At 38.4% G+C, this 18477-nt stretch overlaps 1 protein-coding gene across 1 annotated transcript; it reads right to left on the bottom strand.

Annotated features, from left to right (window-relative positions):
* Nucleotides 1-3192: 3192 nt before the first annotated feature.
* On the bottom strand, nt 3193-18153 carry LOC127632573 (bile salt export pump-like). The gene is made up of 28 exons (XM_052111227.1): nt 17824-18153; nt 17707-17725; nt 17560-17589; nt 17419-17473; nt 16752-16996; nt 16289-16376; nt 16060-16193; nt 15767-15938; nt 14902-15026; nt 14562-14736; nt 14342-14455; nt 13810-13920; nt 13597-13722; nt 13293-13496; nt 12916-13086; nt 12431-12632; nt 12218-12299; nt 11657-11786; nt 11407-11574; nt 11214-11318; nt 8437-8598; nt 7135-7338; nt 6554-6795; nt 6200-6356; nt 5803-6000; nt 5452-5658; nt 4004-4150; nt 3193-3924 (listed from the first exon to the last, which is right to left on the bottom strand). The coding sequence occupies exons 1-28, from the start codon at nt 17897-17899 to the stop codon at nt 3724-3726; spliced, it is 4050 nt and encodes a 1349-aa protein (XP_051967187.1). The 5' UTR covers nt 17900-18153; the 3' UTR covers nt 3193-3723.
* Nucleotides 18154-18477: the final 324 nt, after the last annotated feature.

Genomic DNA, 18477 nt, shown 5'->3' on the forward strand with positions numbered 1-18477 from the left:
GGCATAGTTCCTTATTTAGCGCATTACAACTGTCCCGGGGTAGTATTACACCTGGTATGGTGACAGTTGTAACAAAAGCATTCCTTGTCTTCAAACACCAATCTTAGATAATAGGAACAATGTATGCAGGTTTTTGGTCTTGATTTCGAAAGATAAAAGTATCTCATGTGAAAAAATGTCATGTTTATTCTGCTCTTTACTTGTGACGTACAGCAAAAAGTGTTACAACTAAACTCTGTCTACCCTATTATAAACTGTCCATTGTATGCCAGCTCTGTACAGATTCTCCCAAAAATTCTCATTTACATTCCACAAATGCAGCGACAACAGAGTGAGTTAGCTAAATAAAGTCAGAATTTTCATTCTGGGTGAACTAGACCTATTCCTTGACTGTATGCCAGTGGTGATTTTGTGTTCATTTGTGTATACTAGAACTAAAGTCAGCCAAATTGAAGGACATTCAGGCTAATATGGCAAAGTTGGCAACCCTAAAATGTAAAGACAATAGCCTTTATCCATCCTTCTATAGTACGTATAGCTTAATCTCTTGAATTGGATGTCATTACATTTCTGATATCATCTGTACTTCATGAGATACAATATTCCACTAATGAAACACACCTACTGGACCACACAAGTGCTACGACTTTCCATTATCTGATATTCATACACTCAATTGGATCCTGAAATTTCTATAATATTGTTGGTTAATTTATTTTCCAGCCTTAGTGTGGTCAGCCAGAAAGTTTCTACATTTTGAAGAAAAATTGTGAGGACAGTAATGTGCACTAATAGATTGTGCACAATAAGACTCAGAACGTGTATTATGAAAGAAAAAAGGCCCAATTTTGAATTTCATGTTGACTAAAGCATTTTAATCTGTGTTACTGTTTAACCTGCCTTGTCTCAATATTTGTTTTTGTATTGATTAAAGCATGTACTTTGCCACAGTCTTTTCTAAGTTACATAGCAGGATCACTGATATCTTCATGTTTGACCCACTAGCAATACTGGGAAAGAAAAGAGACACTACGCTTTTCAAGCATGGGAAATCATCCCTGCACCCCATCTGCAGCAACTATAAGTAGTATTTACAGGGTTGCCTTGGACAATCGGATTATCCCTGACATCACTCTTGATGAAACGGTGGCAAACCTGCTGTCCCTCAATTCAAGCACTGCGCTCAACCTGCAGTATGCTGCCACCCAGCAGCACCTCACCAGAGACCAACTCACGGGTTTAGACAACAACCTGACCTCTATTTTTGGACAGAGCACAAATGTGTCTTATGGAGGTGTGGGAGTTGTGGCACTCGCTTTGTCTTTCCTCCTTGATGTCCTTGTGTCCAATATTGTTGGCCAGACAGGAGGTGTGATCACAGATCCATTTAAGAGAACATTCGGATCAGACAACTCTTCTGAAATCGCCAGCATTGTGAGTGAATACCTAAAACTTGTGTCGAAGAGGGCAAATGACAAAGAGGAAATGGAAGATATAACTGAGCTTTATGACCAGAAGCTAAAATACGCTCTAATTGAGCTCTATGAGAGCATGACTGTGGATCATCAGCTAAACAGTTTCAGCATCAAGCAGTGGATCAACGGAGCAGCAATCCACCTGCATATGAGGATTCATGGGATTCGTCTGGCATCCGTCCCTAAGGGCACAGCTGAATCTCTGCGTCTGTCCTATAGAACAGGGCTGGGGAGATTAATACAGCTCTACACAACTTACTTGAGGCACTATGTAAAGGAGCGGTCCACTACACAAGAACCTCCGGTGAAGGCGGGATTCTTAATCACTGAACCTGGCAAGAAGGTCAGACACCGTGTGGTCCATAACCCCTGCCAATCACAGGCTATTGCCACTGCAATGGTGGCTCGAATTTTATCTGCACAAAATATTGGAATGATAGAAATGTTTTTTGATGAAAGTGGTCGAATCTTAGACCAGTTGCTTCATCAGCGAGAAAGTTTTGAACTACACAGAGAACAGAAAATAAAATCTTAAACTGGAAATGGACTTTCTTCTGAGGTGACTAAACAAATATCACATTTACATAAATATTTCACTATTACTACATAGTCTTTACTTTGATTTGTCAGTGTACTCTGATAACTTCATTTAGTGCTGGATGTTAATAATTATTTAATAAAGAAGCCCACACGCTATAAATAAGGTGATACCGGTATCTTGGCGGATCTTTGGAACGTCAAGAAACAAGAACATTTCCATCAAAAATGCAAGAAATATATCATAATTAAGGTTTGTAGTCATTTAAATTATGATTCATCCTCTTTCTAATTGTATTTGACACATTTAATGGACAACTACACACATTAAAGAAGATCTTTCAAGAGCAATCCTTGCCTTAATTATTGACCGGGAATAATTTGAAGGACAGCATTGTCATTCAAAATGTAGGCTTATACTATAATTGTTTACAGACAAATGCTTTAAACAAATAGCCTAAAGGAGCTGTATGTGATTTCAGCCATTTTGCCTACTTCCCCCATTTTGCTAACTACAACAACATGCCATCCAAACACGTCAGCAACAACCCAGATAGCACTTGTGCATCTACGAGATGTCTGGAAAGCATCACATTATAATTAACATCTTATAAACATCTTAAAAAGAGCACATTTTACATCTTAGACATCTCAAAGACATCTGCTGAATGAAGTAGCGAAGCCAGAAACATTTGGGTGGGCAAAGAGAAAATATCGATTGCATGAAATCCATTCATCTATTTTCTATATAGCCACTTGTCCAATGTAGGGTTGTAGGAAGTGCTGGAGACTATCCCAGCTGCCAATGGCAGGGAAACACCCTCACAGGTGGCCAGTACATCACATCTTAGAAAATAAAGTGAATGGAATTTAGAATCTTTGGAGTTTTTGAGAGCATTTTATCACCCAAAATTATTTACAGTAATTCAGCATTTTATGTCAACATAATCTGGTTTGGATGAACATGTCAGAAGTTATAGAAAAATGACTTAATTAATACAATTCAAAGCAATCAATTCACATATGACATTTGTTACAAATATTTTGTTAGATGGAGAAACTAAAGTGGTTGGAGCCGCTGCACTACTTTAATCATTTAGCAGACAAAGCATTGAAAAACAGCTTCTTTCCAAAAACAAACTCCAGAAAGCACAAGCTGTGAAAATAAGATGTGATCTAGGACCTATATACAGCTTTATACAGCCATTGAAGAGACAGCATACGCTGAAACAATTACTGTAATCCAAAATCATCCAATCAGCATTGATTGCATATGAAATATGCTGTCTTTTTTTTTTTTACATAAATTGTCATCAAGCCACTATCATAAATATTAGACAGACAGACAGACAGACAGACAGACAGATAGATAGATTCGATCGATCGATCTATGTTTTCAGATTAACTAAGGTTCCTTTCCTGGTTTATGACATATACAGATTATATTATAATTTCCTAATTGCTGTGTGTAAAAATGACAACTAACAGTGTATTAAAATGTAAATATAGCAATTGAGATTTACACAGAATATGCTGAAATTAAATGAAAATTATTATACAATATTTAATTGAAATTCATAAAAAATATTTATTTTCAAAGCAGACACAGATATTCAGCCAAAGGTCGGCCGATTTACCAGTCTGCCTGATTTAGTGTCTATTACTAAAAGTACATAATCTGAGCAAGTTCTAATATGTGATGGATGTCAGATTAGCTGATTGGAGCTCCAGTTGTAACGAGTTTGTAGTATGCTCCCTTCAGGCCCATGAGATAGTCATGAGTACCCTTCTCGATGACATAGCCCCGTGACATCACAGCTATAATGTCAGAGTTCTGGATGGTAGAAAGACGGTGAGCAATGACGATACAAGTTCTGCCTTCTCTCGCTTTATCCAAAGCCTCCTGTACAGTCTGGAACACACAAGTACAAATATAGAACAATGTAATGAAAATTAACCACTTAAACTCTTTTTATTTCATTCCTGCTCACCTTCTCGCTTTCTGTATCCAGCGCTGAGGTGGCCTCATCCAGCAAAAGTATTTTGGGGTCTCGTACGATTGCTCTAGCAATGGCAATGCGTTGCTTTTGACCCCGAGAAAGCTGCGAACCTTGGGAACCAACATTAGTGTCGTATTTCTGCATGATTGAAGGAAAAAAATAATCGTAATTTTTTACACCAACAAGAAAAATGCCTAATGCGTTAAACATTATAGTAAAATTATCTAAGAGCAATTCAACTTCATAAGTGGTAATCAGTTCAGATACTGTACTTTTGATGTGATTAGGCATATATACTGTGTTCACGTCAGGTTTGCTTTGTCGTAATTACAAGTTTCCAACCAGTAAAAACGGTCACATCTTTTTCAGATTTCATGAAGACTTCTCCCACTTGACTATTGTGATGTCACTGTGGCATGGGGGGCATGGTGATGTGTCGTTCTGTGGGAGAGGGAGAGCGGTAAGGCTCATCACCTGGGTCGTAATTATCTCTAACACATGTCTCTCATTATAGTGATGGCAGAGGGAGATCTGATAAGGCACGCCAGAGCATCAGTGGGGGAGAGAGAGTGTCTCCTTCATTGTCTACTGACTCCTTTTACAATCCCGGGTTTCGGCACCACTGTAAAAGGATCTCAGTTCGTGTGCAATGGAGGAGTCAGGAGACAACTAAGCAGGTTCAAGGTCAGACTTTTAATCTTCAGCTTTTCATACATTTCAGACGGTAACGTCAAAAGAAATAAATCATTCATAAATAATGGGTAAAACACTCTCTGTGCTTGGCTGTTGGTTTGCGGGTCACTCTCTCTCCCCCACTGATGCTCTGGTGTGCATTATCAGGTCTCCCTCCACCATCACTATAATGAGAGACAGGTGTTAGAGATTATTATGACCCAGGTGACGAGCCTTAGCGCTCTCCCTCTCCAGCAGACCAACACATGACCACACTCCCATGCCACATTCATGTAAAAATTCAACAGTTATAGATGATTAAATGGCTTCCTATTTAGTATTTACATTAGAGCCAATGTGCACATTTTTGTTCTTCAAGATTTCGCAAAAGATTATTGAGATGAATCAATGTATTGAAGTATTTTGCTGTCATCGAAAACAAAGTACATAAACACATATATCCACTGTGCGAACCATTAAATTATCTTTTGCCGCTCCAGCACAGTTAGCCAGACGTCGACTATCTTGAAGACTTTTAAACAATTTTGTTGTATTCAAATATTTCAATCTTTTGTTAATGTCCCATCTGATAAAGATCCATAATGAACAAATATGCTCGAGAAGCCTACTGCTGCATGAGTCTGAGGATATAAACAGTTAGAAGTACAATCTCAGAGTTGTCATCTCATAATTATGATAATTCCAACACAACGAGAATATAGCATTAATCCTAATTTCTGATAACTTGAAAAATCCCCAGTTTCAACCTCAGGAAGTGACATGACAAAGTCATGCAACTGGGCCTTCTTGGCTGCAGAGATGACATCATCCAAGCTGAGCTCTCGCTGATTATCTCCATAGCGGATGTTCTCTGCAATACTGCAGTCAAACAGAATTGGCTCCTGAGAGACGATCCCAATCTTAGAGCGCAGGAAAGCAACATTGACCCGAGCAGATTCACGGCCATCAATGAGCTAATCAATAAAGAAAGAACAATTTGACTCTGCAAAATTTATGTAATGTTTACAAATAAGTTTAAAATCTAAAATTTACAGCAGAAACTCAACCCAAAATATTTGAAAACTCATCGCCACAGGCAAAATACTGAGTTTTCTTACCACACGTCCATTGTCAGGATCGTAGAATCTCTCCAATAGTTGTACACTAGTGCTCTTGCCGCAGCCACTGCTGCCCACAAAGGCCAAAGTCTGACCTGGCCTAACACTCACATTCAACCCATTCAGAACCTGAATATCTGGTCTGGAGGGGTATGTGAACTTGCAGTCTATAAATTCAATGTCCCCTTTAAAATGATCCTAGACAAGAATGCAAGAGAGACACTGAATGAGAGACTGGCTTTTTATAGTCACAAAACCCTGTACCTCACATTTCTATACGATAAGAACTCAAAATATGATTAAAAATTTAAGTTTAAATAACAGTTAACTGGATAAATATGCATAAATGTGGTATTGTAGCATTGAGAGGTCCTTTCAATATGAATATTTAAATTACCCATTTATAGCCTTCATTGCTGTAGACACTTATTTTCGGAATGCGATCGAGGAGCTGGAAGAATCTTGCAGCAGAGATCTTGGCTTTGGCATAGTCTGGTGTATAGGAGGAGGCTCGACCCAGAGCTGTGCCACTTGTTACAATCGCTGAAATCACCCTACAGTGACAGAAACAGCTCTAAAACCTCACTATCAGCTAATCCAAGCATGTGTCAGGAGGAAAGCAGTCGTTACATACTTTTGGGGTTGTGATTATCAGAATTCAATGAACATGCTCCTTCAAATGATACTGGTGAACTCTACTGACTCTACTATACCATGTAAATTAACAAGGAATGTGTCATTGCCATCTCACCTGAAAACCATACTAAAGTGTAGCCCCTCTTGACGGACCAGGTATCCACCAAATCGGTAGGAAGCAGAGTTTGCCATGAAGACCACGCACTGGGCAAACCCGTAGCAGGCACCATAAACATTAGCTTTCTTTAACGCAGCATGGTACGGTGCCTCCAGCTGTATTTCAAACATTTCCACAAATTTACGTTCTTTCCCCAGGCCAGCAATGGTGCGGATGTTATTTAGAGCCTCCCCAGATATCTAAGCACAGAAAACGACAGAGAGGCATTTCAAATACCATTGCATTGCACATGCTGATACATCACCCTATACCCTGCTTAAAAGCTCAACTTAGACCAGCATGAGATTCCATATTAGTTTATACTGATAAGTGCTGGTTTGGTGCTGGCCTGGCTGGTGTATTAGAATAGCCATTCTGCTCGCAAAACTTTGACTATCTGGTGAAGCTGGTTTACAAAAGTAGTCTAGCTAAACTAGTTATGATTCCTGGTGGGTATTCTTGCATCACATACTTGAGTCCAGCATAAAAACTAAGTATGCTGGTGAATTTATTTTAACCAATCTCTGGGATGAGCTCACTTGTCCTGCTGACTCCATGGCCTCTTTGTCCTGCTTAGCAAATCCAGTTAGCATCTTGGCCTGGAATCCCCCAGAGAGTGCCAGGAAGGGCAAGAAGCACAAGATGACCATAGTGAGTTTCCAGCTGAAGTAGAAGGAGATGATAATGGCCACACCGATGTTGGTCAGAGAATTTACGATCATACCAATCTGAGACCCTGTGGCCTAGGATGACAGAGCAGTCACACAATTAATCTTAATTTTGATATTTGTATGAAATGTCACTTGGAACATAATCTGGCAGGTAGTTAAAAAAGGATCAGCTATTTTATTTTGACATTTATTTAAATGTTGCCTCAAGCATATGGCTGAACCCTAAATGACGTATTAATAAATCCCCTTTCTGTTGGTCAGAGTGGATTGTGAGGGGGGTTACTCCACTCGGTGACCTGTATGAGAGTGGAGTGTTGAGATCTTTTGAGAATTTGGTTCATCATTTTGAGATTCCCAGATCTCAGTTCTATAGGTATTTACAGCTGCGCCACCTGCTCTGTATTGTTTTTGGGAGTAGCACACACACCCCTAAAGTGGCAGATACCCTGGAAGAGGTGATTACTGCTTTTGGAAAAGGTAATGAGGCATCAGTGTATTACTCCCAGCTAATTCAGAGTTTGGGGGATGGAACTTTAATTTCTATCAAGAGATTATGGGAGAAAGATTTGAACTGGGCATTGGAGAAAGGAGTGTGGACTAGGATTCTAAAAAATGTCAAGTCTGAGAGTCGTATGGCACCGTGACTTTGGCCACAGGGATGATTGTTGGGGGTCAGGGTGGGGTTGGGGATTGGGAGGGGGGAAGGGAAACAATAGGGTTTAATGGTTGACTGTATATTAATGTTTTGTTTGTTATGTGTTATGTTGAAAAGCAACCAATAAAACTGTTAATCTGAAGAAAAAAAAAGTCAAGTCTGCATCTAGAGATGAAAGGGTTTGCCTTTTGCTATTAAACATTTTACATAAATTCTAATGGACCCCCTCTAGATTATATAGACTTGGTCTTTAAAACACACCCACCTGCTGGTGATGTCAATCAGAAGTTGGAGACACACCCCATGTCTTTTGGGGTTGTGTTACGATCCAAGATTTTTGGTTGAAGGTTCAGAGTTATTTGTGTGACATTTTGGGCACTTCAATTTTATTTAAGTAATACAGGGGGTTAAGTATTGATTCTGTTTGTATATGATTTACTTTTATTTGTTTAATATATGAATAAAAAAAACTATTTAATCACAAAAAAGGATCAGCTAAAGGATAGTTTTCTTACTCCCTGCACTTGTGAGGCATCAGTGGCCAGCCTTGTTGTCAAAGCACCAGGGCTGTTTTTATGGTCATCAAACCAGCCAATCTCCTGTCCCAACATTGCCTGAAAACCCAGACGCCTCAATCTACGAGTCAGCAACTCCCCAGATTTAGAGAATGCATAGCCCTGAGAGGAAGAGAGAGAGAGAGAGAGAGAGAGAGAGAGAGAGAGAGAGAGAAGGAAAAAAGAGAGAGAAAGAAGGAAAAAGAATGCAATAGTAGCCATGGTAAATGTTGTAACTTGTGTGAGCATCTAGTCATTTTAAAAACAAATAAGGCCCAAGACACACTCTATGCAAGAATGCGTTTTTTGCAGTGCAAGTTATAACTTTTCGAAATGTCTCAGAAAACAATTCTTAATGCAACAAATATATACATATATATATATTGCTTTCTCAGAGTTGGCAAAAGGAGCCCTATGGGGGACTTTAGCGTAGCGTATTCTCCTACGATCGGTTTTCCCTTGCAGGTAAACTACTATTATAATGTCACCATAGTTTGAAGAGGACCTTGCTAAGCAAATTAGATAGTATGTAGGTAACTCTTGGGTTCTTTCATTTGTTACCACCACAGTAATGCAAGAATGCATGTTAAGTATGTTCAACAGGACTGCATGCTTGCAATTCGTTGGCAAAGCTTTGTGTATTTGCAGGGGTGTGAAGTAACAAATTTAAAATACTTACTTTACTGTAATTAACTACTTTTTCCCAAGAATTGTACTTTTTTATGTAGTAAAAAAAAAATTATACTTGTACTTTTACTTGAGTAAATTTTAAGTGCTGTAACTGTACTTTTAATGAGCTATTTTCCCACTGTCTGTGTTCGCTACTTCCCTGTCCGGATTTTATTTTTATCTATCAATATGATTGGCTACAGAGAGTCCCGTGACTCCAAATCAAATATAAAAAACTTGAACAGCAGCTGTAGATCAGTGCCAACTGTGGAGAATTCCTCAAGCACAGTTCAACACCTGAACATCTCGGCCGAACCTGGAAGGGCTTTTCACAGTGAAGAAGGCCAATTGCTTGATCATGTCATGTGAGTTTAACTTGCTCAAGCCAGATATCAGAATTAATCCTGCCTCTAATTTGAAGAAACATATCGAGGTAAATTTCATATTTCTGCTTACTAGATTCTGTGAGTCTATAACATAGCCTGTAATTTAACTCTATCACTGAGATTATTGGGATGCTGTGAGAGATAAATGCAATAGGGCTGGGCAATAAAATTATCTAGATGTTTTTCGGAAAAAAGAGAGATGTCCTCGATCAAACTTTTGAGTAGTTTTATATATTTAGCCTATATTTTACATCTAGAACAGGGGTGTTCATTGCATCAATCACGATAGCAAGAGCACCACTGGTTGGTTGATCTAGAAGATGAAATATAAAAGATTGACTTTTTATTTCCTGACGTCTGTAGCTGTGCACTGTTTGATTGACAGGCAGCTAATGTTTGTGCGTTAATACGGTTCATGCCTAAATGATCAAATACACTTTATTATTCCGCCAATGCCCGTCTTGATGTTCTATGTCTAAATGGGACAAAAAGCATAATTGTAACAAAATGTTGGACTTGAAGTGTACATGTAAAAGAATTGAGCACTGTCTAATAGGCTTTGTCATATAAAGGCTAATAATCAAACAACATTAACAAGGAAATGAGAAAACCACTCATAATATTTTTAATAATAATATTTTTTTAAAGTATTTTTAGTTTTTTAATAATACTGACCCCTGATGTCTTGTCTTAAAATATACAAGAACTAAATCAATTTTGAACATTGTATCTCAAAAGGAGGACAATGTGTTCCCCCATGTGATACTTAAAGAAATAATTCACACAAAAATTAAAATTCTCTTATTTATTTACCCTCATGCCCTCTGTAGGTCCATTCAATGCATGCGAAGGGGTGCCAAAATTTTGACGCCCCAAAAAACATATAAAAGCAGCATAAACGTAATACATACAACTCCAGTGGTTTAATCCACAAATTCAGAATTGAATGATGGGTGAGAAACTGATCAATATTTCAGTAGATTTTTGCTAGAAATTATTCTCTCTGCCAGTAGGTGTCGATATGCATGAAGAATGTGAATCACCAATAACACAAGAAGAAAGTGAAAGTTAAAGTGGAGATTGACTGAGCAGGGAGGAGAATTAATAGTAACAAAGGAATTAAATATTGATCAGTTTCTCACCACATCTATCATATCGCTTCTGAATTCATGGATTAAACCACTGGAGGCACACGGATTAGAATACTTTTATGCTGATTTATGTGATTTGTGGAGCTTCAATATTTTAGCACTGATTCACTTTCATTGTATGGACCAAAAGAGCTGAGATATTCTTCTAAAAATCTTCATTTGTGTTCTGCATAAGAAAGTCATACACATCCAGGAAGGCATGAGGGTGAGTAAAAGATGAGAGAATTTACATTTTGGGTGAATTATTCCTTTTTCAGTGTGATGTAGCCCCTGTATCAAACAACTTTTCCCAAGCCTTCTCTACCTCTATTGTGCAGGACATGACATGCATTTTGCATTGTTTGAACATGTTTTATGCACAACAATAAAGCTCTGTCTGCATTAATGGAAATTTAGACCCTACACATAAACTGATTGTAATTGTTTCATACATTACAATTTAAAATGGTGATCAGTGTATTGAAAATAACTTTTTAATCATAATTCAATTATGTCTGATATAAATGCTTGATATGAAGATTTTTAGACACACCTGTAACATTTGGGTGAAGAAAGAAATCAAACCAACAAGTACAAAGAAGAGACAGATTCCATTAATTTCCCTCCTTTGCTCAACAGGATCAGGCATTGAGAATGTCTACAGATAAAATTCGAGAGACAGTTGAAAGTCATGCTTACAGAAAGAACACGTCAACTTAAATGAGAGTAACAGAATTAATCTTCACCGCCAGGATTTGGCTGAAGAGGAGAGAGTAGACAGGATTCACCCCTCCATTCACAGCTGCTCCAAAGCTTCCAAACAGCATGTAGGGCCATTCTGGGGCATTGTATTTCAGAATGCGGGCCACAGGAGCTGGCTCTACCTCCTCTGAATCGTCAACAGGAAGTGCACTCTAGATACATAAATACAAAAATGAGATTTTGGCAAGATACGTTGCATAGTGATGATAGAATTTTTTTTGAGTGAACTCTAACCTTTCCCTCATCCTCTCGAGAAACACGGGTTTCAGAGTATGAGCGAGGTCCAAGCTCTCCGGTTATAGGCACAGAAGATTCTGGTATAATGTTTGACAACTGTGATCGAGATCTTTGATGAATTGAGGCCCTGCAGATATAGCGAACATTACATGCTAATGTCATACTCTAATAGAATCAACCTTGAGTGTAGGTCAAGTCCATTGCCGAGTCTAAGGGGGTGCTAGGGGTGGCCCTTAATTTGCCTTGAGCCCCCCCCTTGATGACCACACCCTGGATGGCAGCGAAAATATCTAGGGGCACTCCGCTCCCCCAATGACAGCAAAATGACCGATTTTGCCCCTTCTGAACATACAAGTGTCCCACCAAAGTTGGCATCCTGGTACCAGACTTGGTCAAGTCTCTTGTGCGCTTCATGTGAGACAGCTATCTCTATGGCTCTTGAGTAAACATTAACATAGTTGTTGCATTTCAGTTAGGAAGCTTCTGTTATATCACATAGTTTTGGAATGGACTTTAAGCATTCCAAGAAGAAACAAGAGCTATTTTACCATCTTTTACCTCAAGCTAGCACGATAAATTCCTGCCCTTTTGAGACTCCTTCGTTCTGCATCTGGGTCAACACTTTCAACGTCCTCCATTTCTGAAAGGAGTGAGAGATATAAAGAATTGATTTTACATCCCTTTATTCGCCTATTATTAATGTCATATCATATATATTAATGTCAGAACATATAAGTTCCAAAGTGGAAAAAAGAAGATTGTGTAAATCACCTTTTCTAGCTTTTTGGTTAAGTGCTTTATCACCCTGAGTCTGAAGAGTGACCAGGGTGAAATAGACACCTTTTCTGTCCAACAGCTCATCGTGTTTTCCTTGTTCCACAGCACGCCCATGCTCAAATCCCACAATCACGTCTGCATTCTTTATCGTGGATAAACGGTGAGCTATGGAGATGGTGGTGCGACCCATTCGGACCTTCAAAAGAAGGTTGACAGGTTGCATCCAATCTGATGTGCCCTCAAGGGATAGTTCACCGAAAAAGTTAAATTCAGTCATCCATAATATTCTGCCTAAAATCTCCTTTTGTGTTTCATGGAAGAAAGTAAGTAATGCAGGTTTGGAACAACATGAAGGTGAATAAATTATGACAGAATTGAATATTTTTAGCGAACTATCCCTTTAATAATCGTCTACAGGACGATTGTCCATGTATACACGAATGTCAACATTTGTTTGCACAAATGTGGATTCTGCTAACCTTGTCCAAAGCCTCCTGTACGACAGCTTCACTCTCATTGTCCAGGGCTGATGTGGCCATGTCCAGAAGGAGGATCCTGGGGTTCCTCACCAGTGCTCGGGCTATTGCGATTCGTTGTTTCTGCCCACCACTCATCTGGCCACCACCCTCACCTACCAAAGTGTCAAATTTCTGAACAAGCAAAAAAAAGAAAAACAAATTACGTTTATAAGTGACAAAGTGTTTGTGTAAGAGATCAAGCAATTTACAGGTATTAAGTGGGTCTTGCTTAAACTTTCTTTCTGTGACACCAAGATGCTCCTCATTCATGATGACAGTGTGTATTGTTATGTGTCTTCAGCTAGGTAATTTCAGTGGTAAATTAGGTGGTCTCCTGCCTGTGGTAGGTCCATTATGAAATTGTAGGCATTGGCCTCTTTGGCTGCTTTAATGATGTCGTTGCTTGAGACTCCAGGGCTTCCATATCTGATGTTCTCAGCAATGGTGGTAGCAAACAGAACCGGCTCCTGCTCTACAATTCCAATCAGAGAACGAAGCCACTGGATGTTCAGACCCCGGATATCATGACCATCCAATGTAACCTGGAGTGAAAGAAAATTACCATAATTTCCAGGTCTTCTGAATTATGTATATTAATACTGTAATATTGCAGCATGTCATGCAGAAGTTTTTTTTTTTTACCATTCCTTCTTTGGGGTCATAGAATCGTTGGATGAGCTGGATTGTAGTGCTCTTCCCTGCGCCACTTGGACCCACAAAAGCTGTTGTCTCACCTGATGTTACCTGCAGACTGAGTTGATCTAGGATCTGTTAGAGGGGGTGAGTAGATTTCAGCTAAAGGTAAATACATCAAAGACTGGAAGAGTAGAGCATACTCTATTAGTGTAAAATTACCTTCACGTCAGGCCTGGAAGGGTAATGAAAAGTTACATAATGAAATTCCAAGTCTCCTTTCACTTTGTCTAACTTGTATCCAGCCTCAGAGAGACAATCGATCTCTGGTTCCTGAAAATAAGACAACATTCCTAACAATGCATCACTCAGCGAAGGTGTCAGACAGAAAATAGATGTCAGACATGCTATAATATGGCTGTTTTCTTCTCATTTGCTACTGCAAAAATCCTTTTCATTCTGTTCACTTTTCAAATAGTTAATAAATCCAGCATAGGAGGACAACACTTATTTACCATCTTTGTATGACACATCAAATGGGCTTCTGACATTTATCTGATGTGTTTGTGTGTTATATATATATATATATATATATATATATATATATATATATATATATATATATATATATATGACATGACATATGTACTACATCTTCAGCAAATCATTCATTTAGTTTCTTTTAGACTAGCACAGATATTATTATTATTTATAAAAAAATGCGTGTGAGTGATTTCATCTGTGGGAGTCTTACACGCTCTATGGTCTCAAAGATAATGGTGGCAGCTCCTCTTCCTGAAGCAAAGGCCTCCAGACAAGGAGATGCCTGGCCTAGATTCAATGCTGCAATGAGCACTCCAAAAAACACCTACATGCAAAAGACATGTCCATGTGACAGACCGTTTTTTTGTTTGCTTCCAAGCAAACACGTCTGCATGTATTGATCAGTGTGAGCATATGCATGTGTGTAGTACCTGCAGTAATGTTCCAGGACTATACTCTTGTGTGTCCACTACAAGGCTGGATCCATACCAGAAAGCCAATGCGTAACACAGGAAGATGATGAACCACATGTAGCCAGTGAAGAACCCCATGATCAGACCTTTCCTGATGCCCCATCGCTGGGCAGAGATTAGATTACGATCATACCTGCAGAGTCCAAAAAAGAACAAAATGAGAAAGAAAGTGCACATTTCTATGGAAAGTTCATTCAGGGGTTGAACCAGTTTAGAAGAAATACACAATAATTACATTTCTGATGCAGTTAAAGGGTCCATTAAGAAAACTGATGTGTAAAGAAAGATTGTAAATTACCTGTCCACCTCTTTTTTCTCCCCACCAAATGCTGCAACTGTGCGTACAGAGGACAAAACCTCATCTGCCACAGCACCAGCTTTAGCATATGCCTGCAGCTCCATTCCCGTCAGTTTTGCCACAAACTGAACAAACACATGCAATTCAAAGAAGTGCGGTTTATTGTAATGTACTTATTCAAATGTTCATTGTTGGGGGGATCTATTCATAACCCATCTATAACATATAGTATTCAGATGCAGTAAAAGTATGTGAACCCTTTGGGTTTACCTGGAATTTTGTATTTATTCTGCATTGCAGTAATAGATATACCATAAACTGATGATTATCAAGGCATTTAAAGAAATGTTTGTAACCCTTCCCAGCTTCATGCAAGTAAGCAATTCTTAATCTAAGATGTTCTGAGATCTCTTTAGTGCAAAGAATGGTTAAGATCAGGCAATGCTTCTTGTAAATAGCAAAGTTAAAAAAAAAAAAAAAAAAAGGCAATGTGCCTCTGACCACCACCTCCAGTCTCGTTGCATTAATTGGACTCCAGATCAGCTGACTCTTGACTTCAGATTCAGCTTTTGTAGAAGTCATCATTAGCATAGAGATGCACATACTTTTCCCACCCTGCACTGTGAATGTTCATACTGTGTTTACACATGAAAACATATCATTATTTGGATTTGATTTTTTTTAGCAGACTGTATTCATCTATTGCTGTGGCTCAGTTGAAGATCAGATCATATGTTATGACCAATTTATGCAGAAATGCAGGTAATCCAAAGAGTTCACTTCCCTTGTTCTATATCTGAATACATCTCGCCTCTGATTTTATGTCAGTCAGTAATGTGAGTCCTTATGAAAATGTATTTCTTACCAGAGCCATGAGAGCAGCTCCGACACCGATCAGTGGAGACACTGAGACGATGACAAGTGTTAGTTTCCAGCCCTTCGCAAAACCCATTAGGAAACCGCACACAAACGTGGTGAATCGTTGGATGAAGATCCCCACCTGATCAGCGATTGCATCGTTTATCTTGTTGATGTCACTATGGAAATTATTATATGGAGGCACACATGAGACAGTACTCATGCAAAGTAATGTTTATTTTGAGTGTTTGAGTGTCCAGAATGTGTTCCTGTTTGTGTATGATCTTGCATATGTCTTACTCAGACATGCGTGTGTTTAGCTCTCCCACAGAGGTGCAATCAAACCAACCGATCTCCATCCTCATGACCTTCCTGAAATACATCTTCCGGATGACCTGAATCTGACGTGCTGCTGCAGTTATCCACAGAGAGATCTGAGAGAAAAAGTAAACTAGTTTTTTCACATTTACTATACCTTACCAAAACAAAACAAGCAACACAAAAATGTTCAGTAGTGTGAATGGCTCACTTGGAGGTATCCAAGAATGAAGACACCCGCTCCGATGGCAACATAATAGTATGCAAAATTGGTCATTTCATATTCAATGTCCAATAGCCTGAAGCAGAAGAGTACACCTTCATCATTAAATGCATACTTTTATAAACCAGGACTTAAAATACGTGATGGCACAACTACTATTTCTAACATTTAACTCATTGTTTAGACTTAGACCATAATTCATTAATTGGTGGCCCTTTTTTGAATTGGTAGGCCTACTCCTGCTAATTCCAAAGAGGAGGAATGTGTCAGGATGCATACTGAAATATCTTCTGAAGTGCGTTACCAAAGTTTTTAGTGGTGAATTCAAGTGAACCTATCAAAAGTGTTTTACAGCTCTGTCATTGTCCCAAACAACCTTCAAAAACCATATGTTGGCCATATGAAACATTTCCAGTGTTTGTTTTAATTTTGTCTTATATTATTTTCTCACCCGCATGGTAAAGTCATGTTTAGTGCCAGGTTTTCTTCCTCTGTCAGGTTTCGCCACTGTATTGTATTATTCGCACACTCTTTCTCTGGGTCCTTAAGTTCATTGAGTTCAACATCGTACGCAATGAAGGTGTCCGTTAGCATCCCGAACACGAGCAGCATCAATGGTTGCGCTGAGCCATGAAGAACTGCACAAACACTCCCTAAAATCATCATACAGATCTCTCGGCAACTGGCAAAGCGAAACTGCATGAGAAATCAAAAACAAAACAAAAACATCTGTTAATAACTTTCTTAACCATTTTTTTAATGGACTTAATTTATATAAACAAAAATGTTATTGATTTTCAGTTGGATAGTCTAATCAATATCTAATTTCAGAGAATAATGGAGACAATTTGGAGATCTACTGTATCTTGTGAGATCTTCACACATTATCATGATTTTAGAACGCCATGGTCAGACAGGCACCAAATACTATGTATAATAACTTATTACAAGCATTATTTACTGTATTACAAGCATTCAGAACTGTATTTCCAACAAGTGCCCATATATTTTGTTGACTCAAACAGGACAATCATAAAATACTTCCTCATACTAGAGGTTTATTTAAAGGCATAATTTCATATTCGTCTAAAAATGTATTTATAGCTGAGAGGCATTACCAGTTGAAAGAAGCTGACACGTATGGCAGAGTCTTCTTTCTTGACATTTTTGGACCTGCGGATGAAAAAGTTTGTGGTGCTCAAATTAGATGTGAGAAACTAACCAATTTCCATCATCAAAAGGAAAAAAACATAACTTACTTCTTATCCTTTCCAGATGATGCCGTTGTCCTATAGTAAGATAATAGTAATTTTATTATTTATATAAATTATACAATTGAATGAAAAGGAGGAAAGTAATTTACAATATTTTATATAACATAATTGTATTAAAGAGGGAGAACTTACATGTACTTCCCATTTGTCTCTGTAATACAATATCAGCATGTTTATTCATGTCTGAATTAATTTTTAGTGATAATAGATTTGAGAAATCTATAGAAAATTAACTAATAAACAGTTTACCTTCATCCGAAAATTCATAACTGTCATTTTCCTGTCCAAACTTCTTGATGCTGCGCAGCTTCACAGTGCCTGGCATTTTTCTGTCTGTTATTTAACTATTAAGCAAATCTTTGCCATTAAAAAAACAGTTGTTTCAGGATAATTGAAACAGTCACAAAGGATGTCTTGTTTCAAATTTCAACCCAAATTCCTGGCGAATCTAAACGTGACACATTTAATTGTTCAGTTAAAAGAATTCCCAGGATAGTCCTAATATCCAGTCATGTTTTTGGCAAAGACTGAATAGATTCCTTCTCGCCTCCCAGAATATGAAAAGTGATGAGAGTTGGTGAATCGTGTGTTCAATGTCGGTTACGTTTGGCTCTTGGTAAGGTAAGTGTCCAGCAGGTTTATGATGCCAGGCAGGGTGAATGACCCCTGAATACAAATATACTGACAGGAGATAACTGCCCCCAAAAATCAATGTAGCTTTTCAGGCACATGTGCTCACAAGATATGAGGACTGTTATATTCATATTTTTACATTTATATTCAAGGGTTTAAATAAAACCCTTGACAATACCCATACAATTATACATTTTTTTGTGTGTTTTCTATCCAGTCTAGTGTTTTTTTTAAATAAGGGGTTTCTTGCAACTGGACCCAGACCCTTAA

The sequence above is a fragment of the Xyrauchen texanus genome, chromosome 39, assembly GCF_025860055.1.
Source record: "Xyrauchen texanus isolate HMW12.3.18 chromosome 39, RBS_HiC_50CHRs, whole genome shotgun sequence".
In the NCBI taxonomy this organism is placed as follows: domain Eukaryota; kingdom Metazoa; phylum Chordata; class Actinopteri; order Cypriniformes; family Catostomidae; genus Xyrauchen; species Xyrauchen texanus.

Excerpts from the sequence above, each read along its gene's own strand:
- LOC127632573 (XM_052111227.1), bottom strand. The coding sequence starts at position 17,899 with ATGCCAGGCACTGTGAAGCTGCGCAGCATCAAGAAGTTTGGACAGGAA. Across the intron at positions 13,497-13,596 it reads ATGACCCCAAAGAAGGAATG|GTTACATTGGATGGTCATGA; the intron begins GTAAAAAAAAAA and ends CTTTCACTCCAG. Across the intron at positions 13,087-13,292 it reads TCATAATGGACCTACCACAG|AAATTTGACACTTTGGTAGG; the intron begins GCAGGAGACCAC and ends TTGCTTGTTCAG.